At 40.4% G+C, this 20,118-nt stretch overlaps 1 protein-coding gene across 1 annotated transcript; it reads right to left on the reverse strand.

Annotated features, from left to right (window-relative positions):
- Positions 1–699: 699 nt before the first annotated feature.
- On the reverse strand, positions 700–20,059 carry LOC123961348 (transmembrane protein 184B-like). The gene is made up of 10 exons (XM_046036655.1): positions 19,937–20,059; positions 19,554–19,629; positions 16,869–17,102; positions 11,766–11,931; positions 5,592–5,682; positions 5,416–5,491; positions 4,931–5,022; positions 4,452–4,621; positions 4,059–4,253; positions 700–2,982 (listed from the first exon to the last, which is right to left on the reverse strand). Exons 2-10 carry the CDS (start codon positions 19,596–19,598, stop codon positions 2,753–2,755), a joined length of 1,299 nt encoding a protein of 432 aa, XP_045892611.1. The 5' UTR covers positions 19,599–19,629; positions 19,937–20,059; the 3' UTR covers positions 700–2,752.
- Between the last annotated feature and the right edge of the window lie 59 nt (positions 20,060–20,118).

The raw sequence follows: 20,118 nt of genomic DNA on the forward strand, positions 1-20,118 counted from the left end.
ATTTCTCTCACAGTGGACATGCACCTACGATGACAATTTCAGACCCCTCCATGATTTTTAAGTGGGAGAACTTGCAAAATAGCAGGGTGTTCAAATACTTATTTTCCTCACTGTAACTATAAACAGAAAAATGAACTTAAAATACAAATAGGTAAATGGCCCATTATATTTATTTGGATTATTACGATTGTGGATCTATTAACATGCAAGTAGCATTTTAATGTTGTAGCTGGTGAAAGTGAATTATAGGTTTACAAAATCTTAACCTACTAGGTAACTGGCAGCTGTAAATATAAGTGCGCTACTTGAGTAAATGCAGTTACTTTCTAACAGGGTTTTGTTGCTTGGGTGCTATTTTGAGAATGTATTTCATAAAAGCAGAATCATTGTACAATGTAAATACATATTGTTGTGACGATGCTGGTGACATCAACTTGCTGATTTGAACAAAAACCCAGCAGAAAAGTATTTTCTGCATTTGTCTTTTATTTCCTTTTCAACACCAACAGAAACCAATATAGCATGAAAACATGAGATAATATTACCGATATACAAATGAAAAAGTATACAACAGAAATAAAGCAGGAGAATTAGAAATATTAAACTATAGTACTATACCAAGCAATACCATTACAGTCATCATCATGAATGTTTTGCAAGTGCTTAGTATTTATGTACAAAATTATTTTCTTTCTGGTATAATATTTCCTGGTTTAATATATTCAGCATTAACATCCAGCTTTTAAATCACAGCGTATCAAAACTATAGTTTTATAGTGTTTTGTATCAAGATGCTTAAGTGTGAGGGGCAGAGTATAAGGCAGTACATTTCACTTTTTCAATATGAAGTTAATGTTAAATTAATCGAACAAATTCACTCAACCCTCACCTTTAACTGAAGCACTACAGGTTCAGTGGAGCAACAGATAAACAAGTGATGCATTAATTATTGAGTGTAGCAGGTGGTTGGTGGGGACACCAACCAACTTTATATTGATTGTGTTCTTTTGAGGATGCACATCAATTTGGCTGTTAATTTTTCATCCTGACTACATTCTTTACTCACAAGGACTGTACTGTGAGTTTACCCGCAGTCAACAGACTTGAAGCAATCTGTAAAAATAAAAAGAGGAAAACACTGATTGCACATTAAGAGGCAGCATTGGGCCTAATGTCACCTGTCAAAAAGATATACTAGGCTTTTTTACAGCTCTGCTCCACCATCAAACATTTACAATCACAAACACAAGCAACTTCTATACTGGCCTCTGCTAAAACGCATATTAAACATCATACATACATAAAGTATGAATTTACTCAAACAGTTTGACAGGCAGGCCTAAAGGTTTTGACTCACTTGAGGCTTTTTTTTCCTACCACACATCACTGTCTTCTGCTGTAGTGTGTCTCTTTTCTAACTGTACCTAAACATCTTGCATACAAACTTTTAATTCCCATATATTCCTTTTCCAGATGTGAGTCCAGTCAGATTTAAAGCCTTATTTGTACGGACACATCTTTGCATGGCCTAATTTGTCTGTAATTCCCAGCGTTCGGACTCTCTCACCGCTACTACTATAGCAGTGATGCCATTATACCAGCTGAGGCAGGCCTGGGCTGTGCTACATGTGTACTACATGTTATGCCCTTAATTATGGGATTACAATCCACCGCACATCACAGCTGGGCCGGCTCTGCGGGGAAGTGTTGCTTCTTCAGTAATTTGCAATCTGTGTGGGTGTTGTCCTTCCGTCAGTCTCCCAGCCCACACTGAAATCTCTCCTCCAGCTGTCCCCTACGTGCTCCACAAACAATAACATTTTGCGAGGAGCCAAAGTCAGGCCAAAACCTGGAGTCGTACAATTACACTTTTAGTCACTTGTTCAAATGAACCCACAACAAAATATAAAACAAACACAGAATATTAAAAACATTTCTGGAATAACAAATTTCCAACAAACTTGAAATGAGTTATACCTTCAAGGCTTCAACATTTAAATAAAAAAACATTTGTGAATAAAAGTCTTATATATTAAAATGAAGCCGCGGCAATTCAAAGGCTCCTCAGTTTTGCTTGACTATAAATCAATTCTAAATATTAAGACAGAGTGTCTCATTAAGTGGGGCACAAAGTACTGCTCCCTCTACATGCTTCGGTAAGAGGCAGAGTTGGCACAAGGGTGAGGAGGAGTATGGATTGAGAATCAATATAAAAACTAAAAGATGAAGGCCATTTGTTCAAGATGACGATGGCACTTTGCTTATCATATCTTTTTTGTTGTGGTGTTTAAAGTAGCAACATAAGGATGCTATATGCATGGTTATTTGTACCAATCTATATTCAATGGTTGAATATACATATCGTATTTCTGTCAGTGATGGCCTCTATGACAACAACAAAAATGACAACTTGACCTGTTAATACACCTAAAGTCTAAACTCGACTTCTCTTCTCCATATTTTTAGAACAACTTCTCCATCCTCTTCATGGTCCCATTTTTCTTACTGTACCTATTGTTTCCTCTTTTTCCTTGTAAAAACACTTAATCCCTTCCTTCAGTCTGTTAACCAGAATTTCATAAGTCTGACATGAATCTGATCTTTTGTTGTCAAATGTGGAAGGAAAAAAAAAAGTAAACAATGTGATCTTCCATGTTAAGGTGGCAACAAAATATCTAATTTGTCTTACATGGTTGATAAAAATTCCCACATGGCCTACAGAAAAGTGAGCTTCTGAGTGTGTGTTTGAGTCTCAGAATTCGTCGTCAGAGCTGAGCAGCAGCGTCTTTTCATTGTCCCCGCGGGTGCTGAGATTGCTGTGGCTGCGGGAGAGGGGTGGCCCCCCAACTCGCTCCAATGTGGACTGCTGAGTGTACTGCTGATAAGCTGGGGAGAAGTTATGGATGGCGTCCTGGACCATGTCCCCTGGATTCATGGTCTCCTTCAGGCTGCTGGAGATGCTCTTCATTGGGGCGCAGCGACCTGGGGGTGGGGTCGAAAGTTTGGAATATTAATAAAGAGCCACAGAGCTGGTTGGACGGGGAGGGAGAAAAATACAGAAACCATGTTTCCATCCAACTGTCAAGTGAATTTTCCAAATAAATATTTGAAATGTTGCCATAAATAATTATAATTTTGCTAAATTTAATCAGCAGGATGCCATAGACATGCAGATTATATAATAAAGCACATAACAGTCATTAGGAGATTACTGGAGGTCACATTTTATGACATCAAAAGATAGGATGTCAAACAATAAAGAAATACCACTAGGAAGATAATGACTTAACATCAGTTTACATTAATAAGTTACATTGTTTCAACTATTATCGGCTAAATTTTTTCCTCAACACATAGGTTTTTCCGCAGGGAGAGAGTAAGAGGGGGCCACTGAGCCTGGGTACGAACATAAGATTTAACAAAACTGTGCCAGGAGAGATGAAAAAGGCAACAAGTTCAAAGGCTGAATTCAATGACATAAGTAAAATGAACATAAGGAAACAATACATAACAGCCACAGACCCACAATTTTAAATCTAAACTGATGTCATGCTATACTGAAAACAATGTAATGGACATTCAACCACAATGAAACACAAAAAAGCAAACAAAAAGCACTGTAAAGAGGGCAAACATACAGCTGTTGTTGACAAAAACACAGCTAACATCAGACCTACCGTATTGTCCATAGATAGGAAATGAGCCTTTCAGTGCAGCACAGTGGAAGAGAGAAAAAAAGGAAAAGGGGAGAGACAAGGAACACAAGAGAGTCAAGATGAAAATGAAGAAAGAGGAAAAACAAGTAGCTGTGCTGAAGCAGAAGAAAAGAGAAAGTCTAAAATTTTTAGTGTCAAAGATAGTAATCAAAGTTAAAGGCTGGGACACAAAGAGTGAGGTCTGATCAGTTCTGTAAGAATCAGTCTGTGTATAAAGGATCTTTCAGAGGAGACAGGTTATAATACATAAAATAACATACCGGCTCCCTTTCTCATTGTCTACACATTTTGCTTTACTTTTCCAAACCATCAGAATTCCACCACACACATACACACACTTACCATATGAGTCCAGTCTTTTATCCATATAGACCTTGTAAGTAAAGGCATGGCGCAAAGCAACAGCAGCAAAGAACATCTCGATGCAGATAATGAAGTTTTGATAACCAGCAGCAACAGTTCCCTCTCCCACAGAGAAGTCAGCTGAGCTGATCTTAGGGATGGCTCCGCACTTCTCCAGGATAGCCAGCAGCATCCCTGGATCGGTCAAAGAGAGATGGAGAACAGAAATCATAAACAGAGAATAGGCAGTGCAGATTTCATCGGCACGCTTTGTGTGCATTTTAAATGTGTGCATGAAAAAACCTGCCTGGAGACCAAGAAATTAAACACCTGTGTTGAAGTAATGAACCCTAACCCCTGCTGGGTACCAAGCTCAGAGGGTGGTCTTCTTACCTTGCCAGAAGGAGAGGAAGATGACGGACTTCACCATGAAGAACTTGAGCACGGGGTTGTATGGGACGAGCAGTTCACGCGTGGCAAAGTAGAAGAGAAAGAGAGCATAGAGCGACAGACTGACGGAGATGTTGTAGATAATGGTCACATATAGGTAGCCACTAGCCACACTGGAGGAGAGAGACAGAAAAAATAATGTAGTTTAGCTATGACACACACGGCAAATGTCTTAGCGAGGAAACAGAGAAACTGGAACCATTTGAATTAAGTATTAAAGACGTAAAAATGATTTATAATCTACTTAAAGCTAATCAAAGCAAGTTTATATTGGAAATCCGCCATCATGGTCTGAAAAGATGTTTGGCTGAAGTCAGTCCATGTCTACAGTAGTGTGACACAAAACAGCAAGTCAGAACCACAAGAAATCACTGCTCATGTCCACGTTGTGAATGACAATAGGCAACTTCTTGGAAACATACTTAAAGTCTCCATCTTTGTATTTTCCAAAGGCCTGAAGAATGACAGTGATCACTGCCATCAGGGGTTTCACCACACAGAACTGGAGGGTTGCCTGAGGAAGCAGGGGGGAGAGAGAGAGAGAGAGAGAGAGAGAGAGAGAGAGAGAGAGAGAGAGAGAGAGAGAGAGAGAGAGAGAGAGAGAGAGAGAGAGAGAGAGTAAACATGGCAGGAAAAAAGAAAAGAGAGAAATTATATAGAAATACCAGGTCAATAAAAAACAGCAATGCCACACCACTTTGTTTCATTTATATGACGCGACAGTAGTCTCTGCAAGCAATTTCATACTATATGGAAATCAACATGGATATGAATATCATACTGATTTGTAGTAAACATGATAATACATGCAATAACACCGCTATGGTCATCATAGTGGACAGTATTAGTTCCTCTAACCATAAAGCACAACACTAAAACATAGTTATAACACCCTTTTGATTGGTACCTGTTTGCAAAACCTGAGGAAACCAATAGAGTACGTCTTGCCCCACAGACAACAGGTCCCATACATACAGCTTGACCTAAAGTGAAGGTTCATAAAAGGTCAAAAGTGTTGAAAACGCACACTACTTGAACACAAAATGAACGTGTGTCATTAATGGAATAAAGACAGGCACTTACTCGATAGGTTTCCCTCTGATCTCAGCCATGATGGCGCTCTCTCCTCCCAGATACTCATAACACAGACTCAGGAAGTTGTAGATGACAAAGGCTGCAGAGTGACACATGTAAAGAAAAAATGTTACCGCTTTCTGAGCGTGTCCATTGGTGTCAGTGAAAATCATTCCATTAAACAGCCATAAATAATTTACATTTTGTAACTGGAGTAAGTGCTTGATGCATTGGCGCACAGCACCACCGTATCTAGAAATTACAAACCATATTAAGGATGAACCAATCTAACTTCCTCTAGCAGGTAAAAATCTGAAGCTAATTTGTTTTCAGAATGCTTCAGAAGAAAATGAGCTGAAACCCCCAACCTACCTTACATTTATCCTATAGCTCTGACAAAAATATCACATCAATGTTGCTGTTGTGGATTTTGGAAAACTTCTAACAGCCTCCAAATAATAAACTGATGCATGACAGCTATAGCAGCGGGATCAACACTTGGTGTAACTGTCATAATTACAGTTTTGTTTTGCTGATTTCGTTTCAGAACTGCTGAGCTTGCCATTTCAAGGCAGAAGGGTGAGTCATCCCCATCAGCAGGCTTAGAAATGATGATGGGTAATGTTGTGGGTGAGGTATAAGCCTAAGCATAATTGAAAGGTGTAGTTCTCTAGAGCCGGGAGCAGGAGTGGAGCGGTGTGATAATAGGACGCCTGTGGAGACTTTGTTGTAGAAAGCAAACACTGATGAAAGCTCATGGCCCTGTCACAATGACACACAGTAGTGTCACAGAATATACATGGTTCAGAGAAACAATATACTGTAGATCTTTCCCGAGTGAACTAGATACATTCAAGGCTATGAATGAATGCTATAATAGTCAGTTACATAACTACTGCTAATAAAGATCAAAATCATATTGTAACATGCAATGTTTTGTGTTATTTTCCATAGCATCATGGGCATAAAGCCGAAGGAACACAGTTGTGTCTCTGATCCCTTTCTATTCTGTCCACAGGTCAGATCTGAATTGTAATCAACCAGTGTTTCCCACACATTGACTTTATTTGGTAGGGCCGACCAGGAATATCCGCGTTTGATTAACTACTGGACAATCTCCCCTCGCTCTACCCCGTCTATGCAGTCTACTGACAATTGCACATTCTGCACAGAAACAGAGAGAGAGACAGAGAGAGGGGTTTTTGAAATTATGTTAGAAGGAGTGGACATGGTGAATATCTTACAAGCATGAACCAGGTAAAGCAACTGTTAATACACCTGGTTGATGTCGATGTAATTCAGTAACACGTTGTTTTGATACAACAAGCCTCCTCAGGGTGACTTCATAAATTATTACTATTCTGCAAACATGTATAATTTTATGGTTAATTTTATCTGACTGAGAAGTAACATACAATTTAAATACACTGCATAGTGCATACTCTTTCCAGTAACTGGTGTCCCTGAGTGAGTAGAATGTTTTCTCACCTGCTGCCGCAGGTGTTCTCCGGCTAATTTAAGGGTAACCCACAGATACAAGCTCCCCACTGCCTCAGCTCTCTCTGTTGTTTAATGTGGCTGAGGTTAAAAGTAACCCTGTGATTGTAGCACAACGGCAGAACTCACTCAACACAGTGCTGCTTGTTGCACAACTACACATTCAGTATTTTTTTCACTCTGAAACTTGCCATGCTTTTACCTTGAAAAGCAATGGCAGTATGAAAGATGAGAGCATAAATATCCATGTGTTAATAACAACAGCAACAACACATATGTCTTAGTCATTAACGTAGATCCTTAATTGTGCAGACAAAGCTCATCAGGTCAATATTGTGCCTTATTAAACCAACTTGTCTGTCACATCATATCTAATAAAATAAACAGCAACCTCTTCTTTCATATACTATTCTATATATATTATCGATATTCATTTATTGATTATGGAATATATACTGATTTGCAATACAAATTCCAAAAAAGAGGTGTGGGGAGATTTAGTTAAAAGTACATCATTCACAGAAGTACCATAACAGGCACATAACCGGTCCTACATGTGCACCTTTTTAAATTAACCATGAAGGTACTTAGCATTTGTACAAATGTGTTGCAGTTTAGCCTGAACTTAGTGCTGGGCAATAAAACAATAATGATAATTACCGCAATATAATTTGCCTCAATAACAATATAAGAAATGTTCAATAAATGTTTATTAAATGTTTAATTCATTTGAATCATAACTAAATTAGCACTTAATTTTTCTATTAGGATTTTTATTTTGTTGAGGAAAAGACACTGAAAAAAAGATGAAAAATGGTTTTATCATAATTTTTTTGAATGTTCTACCTCAGATTTGTTAAGTGATCCACTGTTTTTAGGGTTCATACCGCGTAGCGTAGCGGTAGAACCCTTCTATGTTTGTGTGTTTTAGTTATTAGGGTTCATACCGCGTAGCGTAGCGGTAGAACCCTTCTATGTTTGTGTGTTTTAGTTATTAGGGTTCATACCGCGTAGCGTAGCGGTAGAACCCTTCTATGTTTGTGTGTTTTAGTTATTAGGGTTCATACTGTGTAGTGTAGGGGTAGAACCCTTCTATGTTTGTGTGTTTTAGTTATTAGGGTTCATACTGCGTAGCGGTAGAACCCTTCTATGTTTGTGTGTTTTAGTTATTAGGGTTCATACCGCGTAGCGTAGCGGTAGAACCCTTCTATGTTTGTGTGTTTTAGTTATTAGGGTTCATACCGCGTAGCGTAGCGGTAGAACCCTTCTATGTTTGTGTGTTTTAGTTATTAGGGTTCATACCGCGTAGCGTAGCGGTAGAACCCTTCTATGTTTGTGTGTTTTAGTTATTAGGGTTCATACTGCGTAGCGTAGCGGTAGAACCCTTCTATGTTTGTGTGTTTTAGTTATTAGGGTTCATACTGCGTAGCGTAGCGGTAGAACCCTTCTATGTTTGTGTGTTTTAGTTATTAGGGTTCATACCGTGTAGTGTAGCGGTAGAACCCTTCTATGTTTGTGCGTTTTAGTTATTATTATTAGGGTTCATACCATGTAGGGAGGCCTCCGATTCGTTCATGTAGATGCCTTTTCACCTTTCTAAACTTGTGATTGGTTAAGGGGCGGGCCTAACGGGCAGAGCGGAGCACAGCTACGAGTCAGCCTGCTGCTTCCAGCGTGTATTTTTCTCTGGAGATAACTTAGCCACAAGCTGCAGCAGACAGAAAGGTGTAATTTAATTATTATACAGACAGTCAGTAGCCTGGCTGGTTTATAATAATTTTGTCAATCTGCTACAAACTTTTGTGTACTGTACTGTGTGAGAGCCGTGCTAGTCTGCAGATAGCAACAGGTTAGCAACATCACTAACAGCAAGCTAACGTTAAACAGACACTTTCCCGCTGACACACCGTGCGTGAGCTGATAAGCACCTCTGGCTTTGAGGGAGACCATCCTGTACCTGTCTTCATCTTCATCTTTCTGAGAGGATTGCAAAACATGACACCAGCAGGAGTTATCTGGACGATGTTGTGAAACTGAGCTTACTTTAAAGGGTTAAACATCGCTGCCCCAACAGACAGGCGGAGGAAACAGCTACGAGCTCAGTGACGGTCGGATCATAATGTTTATTAAACTCTGTGGAAAATGTTAAACAGCACTGCGGGGCCGCAACGAGTCTGCGGGCTCTCTGAAAAACTTCAGTCCTCCAGAAGTTTGCCCAGAGGAAAAGCCGCTGCACCTTTCTGCTGAAGTGAGCCTGCTTTGGTGAGTGAAGCATCGTTAATCATCGTGACTGTGTGCTGCTGCTCTGTGTATGGGACAAACTGTTGTGCTAGATCAGTTGATACCAGGCTATGGATTGCGCTTGATGTCATGTAGCCGCTTTCATGCTGCTTTATTATCCGCGGTTATGACGCCAATATGGCGGCTGGCTGCGCTGGATGAAAGGTACGGAGCCGGGAGTGTAAATGATCGATCTCGATCGATCTCGATCTCTCTCGATATCTCTCTCTCTCTCGATATCTCTCTCTCTCTCTCCGAGCCATGCTGTTTGTTGACATGTTAGAAACACAGCAGCAAGAGAGAGTATTGTATTGTAGTTTGAATGGCATCTATATTTTCAAACCATTTTAATGAAATAGTATGGTTAATAATACTAGTATATACATAGTGTATATTTCAATTAAATTATTATATAGTCTAATATGAAAGAAAAATATTTATGCTCTGTGATGTCTGTAATCCTGAGTGGGCTTGTTCCCAGTAAACGTTTTGTTCTTTGCAGTCAGTGCACTCCTACAAATAAAAGCTGTAGTTGTTTTAAGGAAAAGGTCAACTAGCGTATTTGAAGAAAAATTGCCCAACACATACAGATACATCACACATTAAAACAGGATTTTTATGGACGCTTGCTATAATGGAAACATATTTTTTACATCTCCTCCTACACCGTAGCTCCAATTGCCACCAAATTTTCTCTGTATCATCATTGGACTTTATATATATAAAGTTGTATAAAGCTTGTTGATGGCTCCTTTCGTTTTCAAAATATTGACCAATAAACGTGTAAAGTGGCGTGGTGCAGGACATAAATAGACAAAGATCCACAACCGTTGGTCCAATCATCACAAAACGCAAAACAGGCTACAAAATGCATATTGTTTGTCCAATCAACACAAAACTTGCAGGATATCTAAACATCAGCACCTCAGACATACCCTGAAAGTCTCATTGAAATCCACCGCTAGGGGGTGCTATAAATGCATCGTAACTGGACGTGGAATGATACAAATCAAGCTATGGATCAGAAAATGGTTGTCCAGTTGTTACAAAACTTGCAGGATATGTTTTCTAAAAATGTTGAACCATGTGGTGAAATTATTTTAATGGCGATACTGCGAAAAATGGTATGAACCCGTGAATCATCGCTTGCGGCTATATTTTTCATTTATTTTTATTAATTTTTTATCATGATAACATTTTTGGCCATATTGCCCAGCCCCATCTAAACTAAAGGTACATACAAGGGTCTATATGCACTCTGTTGGGAGAGGAACACATTATCTTCTACTAGCTGAGCAAGCTTTTGTGTGCATGTCCAAGATGCAGAGACAGACAAATGGCATGAAAAAGATTCAAATGCCCATTTCTCCAAATACTGCCAACTGACTGAACTTGGTCTATATTTTACCTGCAGTAGAAGTCACTTTGTCTATATGAACAGCAGCAGTATTAAACAGTCGGTCTCTACATTTAAGAGTACATTTCCACAGGTGCTGCCCTACTATGCCATCTCTCAACCTGCCATAAGGCAGGGCGACACTGCAGAGGACAGCAGACTGACCAAACAGTTTCACAGCAACCGTGCCCATAACATGATCCTGTTGTTGTCTGTATAGGCATAACAACTAACAATTCTTATAAGGATCAATGAACTGTCAATTCTGTTTTTGATGAATCAATTAATTTAGTCTATAGGATGTCACAAAATAGTGACAAATGCCCATCACAAGTTTTGAATCCAAGGTGATGTCTTTAAATTAATTATCCAAACAACAGTTCAAAGTATTCATAATGATAGAAAGAGAGAAAAGCAGCAAATCCTCACAACTGAGAAGCTGAAACCAGCTGTTATTTGGCATCTTTGCTGTCCTGTAGATCAACTTGTAGTTTCAGCACTACAGGCATGTTCAGGCAAGTATTCTAATTATGTGATTTAATAAAAGCTAATTCCCATTACCATAGCATGTTATGTAATTGATTGTTTAATTCTCAAATTCTGCATGAATTCTTTGAGAAATTCCAGTTGCATTATAGGCTGCTAAGTTAAAGAACACATAAGTGAGATGCCTTTCACACACTTCTTAAGGATTTGCTTGTTTTCATACAGTTGCTAGGAAACAGGTTTCCCCTCCCCTGCAATCCCAACAGGCCATGGAGACATGAGAACAAAGATGGCAACCTTTGTAAATGAAGACATGCAAAGGCCATCTGCCACTGATGTATCACCACACATAAATTCTCACACTCTTATTTCTACTGGCAGTCAAAAGACACATTAGAACATAAAACACTCACTTCCACAGCTGTGGGGAATATTGGTCTGCCGTTTGCATGGCAGCATGTAATCCAGCCTGTAGCAGAAACTGCTAGTATACCACTTCATTGCACTGTGTTTCATCCACTCACCTTCATAGCAGTCTCTGACTGTGTCAAAGTACACATAATACTCCTCGTTGGTGAAGAAAAGAAGGCTGAGCCAGGAGTCGAAGGCATAGATGGGGACTATGAAGAGGATCCTAACTATGTGCCTCTGCTCATTTGGAGAGCTGTAGTAACGTAGGTGCATGTAGATCTAAAAAGAAGAGAAAGAAAAGAGTTGGAGAAAAAAGGATCCGTCAAATAGATAAAGTGATAATTTAAGATTTAATTTAAGATCATACTTTGAACAATATCCCCATGAAATACATCATTATCTAACCAAGAATTTGCAGTGAGTAAAAAAAGTGCCTGGATTTGTATGTTTTAGCTAGTCAAAAGCAAGTATCTATTCTAGGGCAGAATTATATTATTCCTGTTATCTTTGGTGCACAGATGAGTCACTCCCAGAGCCTGAAACTCAGGCACATCTGACATCTGATGTCATCAGCCATCATACACTGTCCCAGCTGATAATAATTATATGTCCATGTGGATGGTGACTGAATACATGTTCTTTAGGAGTACGGCCATATTTTTGGAATCAGCAATACAAAAAAAGGTTTTAACTTTAACTTTCCATAAGTTGCCAGGGGAGATGCTGGAACACTTTTTTTTGATGGCATCATATTGAATCATTGGCTTCGCAATAGAGCTGCTCATGCTAGAAATACTGCATAAATAATCAATTAAGGGAGAAATGGACAATAAAATACACTGGAACCTTGGTATAGGTGCACATACACATGAGAACATTTGTATTTACACAAAGACGCGTAAAAACATGTAGTTAATGTACTGTATACATTATCTCACAAAAGTGAGTACACCCCTCACATTATAGAAAATATTTGATTATATCTTTTCATGTGACAACACTGAAGAAATGACACTTGGCTACAATGTAAAATGGCCAATTTGGACATTTTCACTTAGGGGTGTTCTCACTTTTGTTGCAGCGGTTTAGACATTAATGGCTGTGTGATTTTGAGGGGACAGCAGTTATACAAGCTGTATACTCACTACTTTACATTGTAGCAAAGTGTCATTTCTTCAGTGTTGTCACATGAAAAGATATAATCATATATTTTCAAAAATGTGAGGGGTGTACTCACTTTTGTGAGATACTGTGTGAGGATTATATATATAAATTTATATTTACAGTTTATATTTACAGAGTTTCCATCAACTGTCACAAGTGACTTATTTTATTTTTTGGTGCAGTAACTTCGATTGTGTTTTGTTTTGCCGAAGTTCACATTAAAAGCTGCCTAAAAATGCTAGTGTTGGTTGGTGAACAGCAGATCGGCAGGATGGAGAAGATAAATAGGGATGTACAATTATGTGAAATGTGCAAAATGACCCAGAATTAGGTCTTGTGCATACAAAGCCTTTACACCATTTTTTTCTTTTTACATGTTTGACAAACCACACATCTTCAGCACATAAAAAAACAAGATAAGACACAGTGAGGGGATATTCATTAGATTATATATTCATCAGATTCCCCTTGTGACACGACAGCTAAGAATGTGGTAGATAAATGGGTCAGCAGAAAATAAATGCTGCCTTGTGAAACCTGTGTGTGTGTTCTCATCGGACTCTATTCCATCTGTACAGGTCAGAAGTAAGTTGTATACTGGAGATCTACATGTCTGTGTTGTGTGAGTGCACTGACTCATGGGGTTGTTTAGGGTAACTGATACTTGGCTTTTATCACTCCTATTGAGAGCAGCAGAAGGCAGGAAGAAACGGGCGGGTCTTTGTCACCACCAATTCTGTCTGCTCCATCTGACTCCTGTCCACTTACACAACGTTCCACCTATCACCTTTCATGACCTGTAAACACACCTTTGGTACAATAACAAACAGTGAGGTGGGGGGGGGGGCATCACACCAAACGAGACCGTGCACAGGGCTTGTTGCTAGGTGACCCTCCTCTGCACGCGCACACACACACACAAACACACGCACGCGCCCATCCCCTGCACGTCGTAGTCAATCAGGAGCACCTGTTGCCAGAGTGACAGAGGGCTCTTCTTTAACCCTGTGTGTGAAGAGCAGCAGCAAACAATGGAGGCAAAACCATTAACATAAGCCTCAAGGTACAATAGATCTCAGTTACATGTAAGGGATGCTTACTAAATACTTCACTGCACCATGAGGGCTGTTCAACTGACACAAACAGCACTGAACTGCACTTATCTGCACCACTAACACCAAACACCTCTGTTCTCCAGAGATTATGAACACTTTCTGAACTGTTAAAACAGACCTAAAGAGTGTCACTTTATAAACCTAATGTACATCCTAATATAGGCTACAGCGGAGCAGCAGTTAGAGCAGCACAGAGTGAGGTCTCGCCATGCTTCCACTTTGGCTCAGCTACATGAGGTAATTGTCACATGTTGAGTGTGTTTCAGGAGGAATAATCAACCTCAGTCATTCAAACTTGGCACATGAGAGCTCCCTGGCAGCCTTGGGGTTGGGGTGCTGACCGTGAATTGCAACATCCCAGGTTCGCCTCCAGCCAGGAGGGACAGCATGTCTTTCCTTATCTTTCTCTCCCCTCATTTCCTGTCATCCCTTTTAGTCGGCCATCAGATAAAGGCAATGATAGAACAAAACAAAACATAAAAACTATGCTAGCCTTTATAAGGTAGTCCTTCAATTGTTCTGTTTATGTATAATTGCAATGTAAACATCTGTTTCCCATGCCAAAAAAGCCCTGTTGAATTAAATAGAATGTAATTTGTTTTTAATGCTTAATGCCTGCAGCAATCTTAGGAGGAAGGCTTAGGCAGATCTTCAGTAAGAAGTACTACTTACTCTGGAGTTAGGTGTCCCTAAAAACAGTGTAATCAATTCAGATTTTGTCATTCATAAGAAACAGATTAAAAAGGTGGTATTATGCTCATTTTCAGGTTTAAAATCTTATTTAGGGGTTGTACCAGAACAGGTGTACATGGTTTAATTTTCAAAAAACACCATATTTTTTGTCATACTGCACATTGCTGCAGCTCCTCTTTTCACCCTGTGTGTCTTTTTAGCAATGGAGTGATACATCTTGTCTCTAAATGATCTATGTTGGGAGTTGCACATGCGCAGTTCCTAGTTAAGGACTACTAGCCAATCAGAAGCAGAGAAGGGCGTGTCAGCGTAAGGCCGGTAATAGCCAATCAGAAGCAGAGAAAGGAGTGTCAGCGAAAGGCCGGTAATAGCCAATCAGAAGCAGAGAAAGGCGGGTCAGCGAAAAGCCGGTAAACAGCTTTGATTCAGAAAGGTTGGTGACACTGGACGTGGATGGCTGCTCAATCCAAATTTGGGGCAATTCTTCCCCATGGGGCCCTGATCACACATGACAATTTTGGTGCAATTCGGCCAAAAGGTGGCGCTAAAAGCGAAGCTCAAATCTCTCACTAAATCCCATACATTCCTATGGCATTTTCAAAGGCAGGACGTTTTGCCTCAATTTGAAATGGCCCATCAAAACCAATCGTGGGGACCTTATGCGGCACGACGGCGGAGCGCCCGGACCGACTCGCTCATCCTCCGCAGGGCGAGGGGGGCGGCTTGCGCCAGGAGGCTTGGACCCCGCTTACAACTGCTTGCAGTTCTAGTTATTATCATTATTATTATTATTATGTCCATTGACTGCTTGGAGGGTAGCTAGTGTTTGGAAGGCAGAGGAGAGGTGTGTGCGGCAGCTCAGTGTTTTTCCACCGGTGTTTTTGAGGGCGTGTCGGACTAGTCGCTCAGCGAGCATTATGACACGTATTTTCATTGTGACGTCACAAGAAAGGGAAGTAAAGGCTGGACTACAAATGAGCTGTTTTCAGGCAGTTCAGAGCAGTGTTTTCTGTGGGAACTCCCTTTGGGGTGGACTTTGGACTTTTTCACTTTGTAAACCTGTTACATGCCCAAAAAAGATATATAACTCAATACAGGAGAGCGGAAAAGCCAAAAACCATAATAAACTGCTTTTTTTCCTTTCTTTATATTCCCACAAACAATCAATGTGTATTAAACATAAATATGTGTATGTGCTCAGTGTTTAGCCAATGTGCAACAAGTGGGGTGGACAACCTACGTACAAAAATCGGACTGTATTTGGAAGAAGCCTTCTTCCCACAGGATGTGATGCTTTCTAAATGCATGCATGTGTTTGGTGTGTGAACATGCACATATAGAGCCTTTGATTAAAAGGGGCTCATTGAAAATGCTCCTGGGTTTGAATGTGTCTACCGTTTTTTGTTGTTTTTTGCTTGCACTGAAAAGGAGCTATTTGTGCTCAACAAAACAGAGAAAAAGACAGAGAGCAGTCGGTAGATTTAAAAGGTCATGAGCGAGATTTAGATTTAACCCAGTACTCCCAGAGGTGAACCCTTTGCGCAACGACAAGAAAACAGATGCAGACATCTAGTATTTACAGTATCGTATTAAGCTGCTGCGCTTTTTCAGAGCCACATACATTGAGTAAGCAGATTGTGTCTTGCTTTACGATACATAGGCCACGCTTAGACTAATAGTGCAGTCTATTTAAGACCATAATAACACCACATCACTGGCAACAGTGTGTCCCACTGCATGCTGCTCCAGCAAAACAACTAAATGTATTTTTCCAACTTAACCTTCTAGATCATCCCGGTACTTATCTAGTGCACATAGCCGTTGTTGGATAAGATTTAAGATATACTTTATTTATCTCAATGTTTTCACTCTGTTATTATGTTAGTATACACACAGGTCTGAAAGACACACACATGCAACCCATAGCAACACACAGAGAGATGTCAGAGTGAGTGAGTGAGTCAGTACGGTGCCCCGAGCAGTTGGGGGTTCAGGAGCTTGCTCAAGGCCTCCTTCGGCAGTGCCCAGGAGGTGAACTGGCACCTCTCCAGCTACCAGTCCATGTTCCACAGCGTCTGAGCTGGATTCAAACCGGCGTTCCACAGCGTCTGAGCTGGATTCAATCCTTACGGACTGAGCTACTGCCACCCCAAAATAAAATAACTAGTGTGGAGACAAAAACTGTTAAAAGTTTAGTTTGACCACCAGATCACCTAAAACCTCCAAATGTCAGGCTCCCCTTACCTGGTGACATGTGATCAGAAGAGCTGTCCAAACAAAAAAACCCGATATAGTTTGGGCAGTAGAGGTCATGAGGAAAGTTGGCTCGTCTGGTGTGACCACTGGGGTTTCTGGTGTCCAGGAGGAGTTGGATCCTTGTGGGGCCACACTGGCTGGGGGCCCTGGGGCGAAGCCGACAGGAGAGTCATTCCCCAACCTCTCTGACGAAGTTAAGTCTCGTCGCCAAAGTTGACTCATCTGTATGAAGAAAGGGTATAGACAACGAAGACACTCTTTAGGTAATACAAACTAATTTAGCCAAGACATTTTAACTAAGTAGTAGCTTAGTATTATGTTCTTCAAGACTCGGCTGCGCGACCTCAAGTTTCAGATTTTACCGTAATACCATAATGTGTAAATGCATCATAACAGGCCTGCACAGCCTAAGACCTAAATCTCAAGCAAATATCTGCTGATGTTGGAATGAGAAACCGGATGAGAGTGCAGAGCAAAGTAGGACATTCCACAGATCTACTGTGCAAAAAAGATTGTGTGGATAGACAGAAGGAGCACGATCAAAAGAGAGAGAATGAAAAGAGCATATGGTAGGTGGGTGAGGACAGGCTGATAAAGAGAGCAAAAACACACACACGCCAACACATGGGGTTGGGGGACAGAGCCTGAATCATTCAAACGCAGCGAATCAGTGTGACAGCAGTGAGCTGAGGGCCGCTGACCCAATTTCTCCTCATCTTTTTCTCTGTAGTGCAGTGGAAATGGCGCTAAACACAAACATGTTTCTTCAAAGTAATGAAACACCTTTCCACAATGCAGCATCAAAGTTTAGATTGAACAGACTGAGGCTTGTGACCTCACGTAGATGCTGCAATAAGATATATTCTTGACATAAAACAGAAATACAGTAAGACTTACAATGAAACCTCTTCCAAATGCATTCTCCCTAAAATGGATAAAGGTGTTCTTAACAGTTTCTACTCCACAAATCTTTGTTTTATAAAACCTTTATATATGTAGCTATTATATCACCGGAGCTGTAGCTGGGAAAGATGTGAGCTACTGAGTTGGATACATTTCCCTCCCCATTGTTGAGTGGCTTTAAGTATCAGATTTGTGCTTCACTTTTTCTGAACAGTCACAGCCAAAAAACAAAGCCAACTTGCAGCACGGCATGGTCCAAAACCCGCTGAACTGCCTTCATAAGGTTTGGACCGTATGAACCCTGGTGCTTGTGCTGCATTTGTGCCACATCAGCAGAATATATCAGATATCTAATCTATTGGGAAATGGTGTGTCACATAATTATGCAACACTGATTTGGACAAGTTTGCACTTGCGGAGCTCGCATCATCAAAAGCATCCAGAAAGATGCTCCATGTGTCACCACCCTCATTATTAAATTGTTGCAGATATCCGAGTGCTGTCATCGCTCCAACTACGTCAGAGTCACAGTGTGGATTCCAGGAAGATGATAATCTAATCACTCACAGTGAAAACTCCTTTCACAATGGCTTTCAAACCCACCTCTGTGCACCAGCTAAATATAGGTGTTCAATGTAGTCATGGATGACTCATGCTGCCAAAGCCTCAATCATCTTGTGGCAATGCAGTAATGAGGAGCACATCAGTGTGTCACACACACCAAATGTTTAACTGCTCATGCAAAGGAACTGCAAGGAAATCAATTAAGGACAGAGCACAAAATTCAACTTTCTGCAAGCCTGGACTAAAAAAAACTAGACACTAAACACTAGACAAAATATTAATATATCAGTTTTTATCATTGGTTATTTCGTCTTATTTAGTACAAAGCAATTGTTTCTAGCACAATCATTTTTGACTGTGCAGACTGTTCCAGTTCCAAACTGCATTTCAATGTGTTCAACATCAAGTAGAGAATTTAACAACTGAATGTCAGTGTCCAGATGTGATGTAATATTGATAGTTTATTTATCACGGTATCTGTTACTGCCTAACGAGTCTGAGAATGTTTAATACAAATTTACAACCCATGACTGGATGCATCAGTCCAAGCAGATTGTCATATTAAAAATAATTTAAAAAGTCTAGACGTCATCTGAGAACAATGAATAGAGATACAGGGTCTGCTCTATACTCAAGTAGTGGCGACGATCACAAGCTTACGCTTTCACCACCACCAACAAAGCTAATGTATCCCAGTGGGCCATAGACAAGAAAGAGAGGCAACCCATCAATCCTGCTGACTGCACCCGTTGGTTGGTTTCAAAACATGCATTGTACTTTGACCTGAATCGAATCAAGTCTTTGTGACAGCTCATCTTAACTCCTGAGGCTGGGAGAGCTGCCTGAAACATACTGTGTGATAAAGCGTCCCCGTCCATTGAGGCTGTGTTCAATCAGAGGCACTGAAGACCACAGGGCTACTTAGCAGTGACCACAACTCATTTTTATTGTTCTGCGTACAAATCCCACAAAGAACGAGAGCAGGTTTTCCAGCTTCCAGCCTTCCCAACAGTCTGCACATATCCGTGTCGCATTTTAGAGAAAGGGTGAAATCACACTGAATGAAGATCCAGCGGGAGCAATATTTACCTCAGCACTACTGGTTTTGATTGTGTATTTAACCGCCTGTGAGTTAATATACAGACACTAAACTGAAAACATGGTAGCTGTTCGGTGCTAATGACTCCATCCTGCAGCTTCACTTACCTCCCTCTGCAGTTGTTTGATCTGCGCTGGGTTGAACAGAATCATCAATTTAGCTCATCTCGAGTCCACTGTAAACCTTTTGGAGTACAAAAAAGTTAACTGGTCAAGCGCTAACATTCAAACGACAGCCAGCCACGTATCTAATCCCTGCATCATTGTTTAAACACCGGAAAAGTGCCTCTTTTTTTAAAATAAAACTGCCAAGTGTCGCTGATTAACTACGCCTAGTGCTGCTAACAGCAAGCTAGCCAGCTAGCTTGCTGTTGCTTCTCCTCGTAAAGTCAAAACAAAGCAAAGAAATATAACGTTAACACACTTTTAAGAAGCGACACACTATATTACAATATTAATAGGTCTATGAAAAACAACAGGGTTTATCTTGCCATTTCCCGTCCAAAGCTGATGAACTAGACACCGTTATTTCACCCACATCACTATCGACTGATCACTGTACCGACAACAGCTGCCAGGAAAAAAACTCCGCTCTGCGCGCATGCGCATTCAAGCTTTTACTTCTCCGAGTCTTTGCCATTGAAAACAATAATGCATCTCTGTTCAGGCTACG

This window comes from Micropterus dolomieu, linkage group LG02, assembly GCF_021292245.1.
Source record: "Micropterus dolomieu isolate WLL.071019.BEF.003 ecotype Adirondacks linkage group LG02, ASM2129224v1, whole genome shotgun sequence".
Classification (NCBI taxonomy): domain Eukaryota; kingdom Metazoa; phylum Chordata; class Actinopteri; order Centrarchiformes; family Centrarchidae; genus Micropterus; species Micropterus dolomieu.

Coding starts and splice junctions, on each gene's coding strand:
- LOC123961348 (XM_046036655.1), bottom strand. CDS start 19,598: ATGATTCTGTTCAACCCAGCGCAGATCAAACAACTGCAGAGGGAG. Junction 5,492..5,591: donor ATCAGAGGGAAACCTATCGA/GTAAGTGCCTGT, acceptor CCTTCACTTTAG/GTCAAGCTGTATGTATGGGA. Junction 4,622..4,930: donor TACAAAGATGGAGACTTTAA/GTATGTTTCCAA, acceptor TCTCTCCTCCAG/TGTGGCTAGTGGCTACCTAT.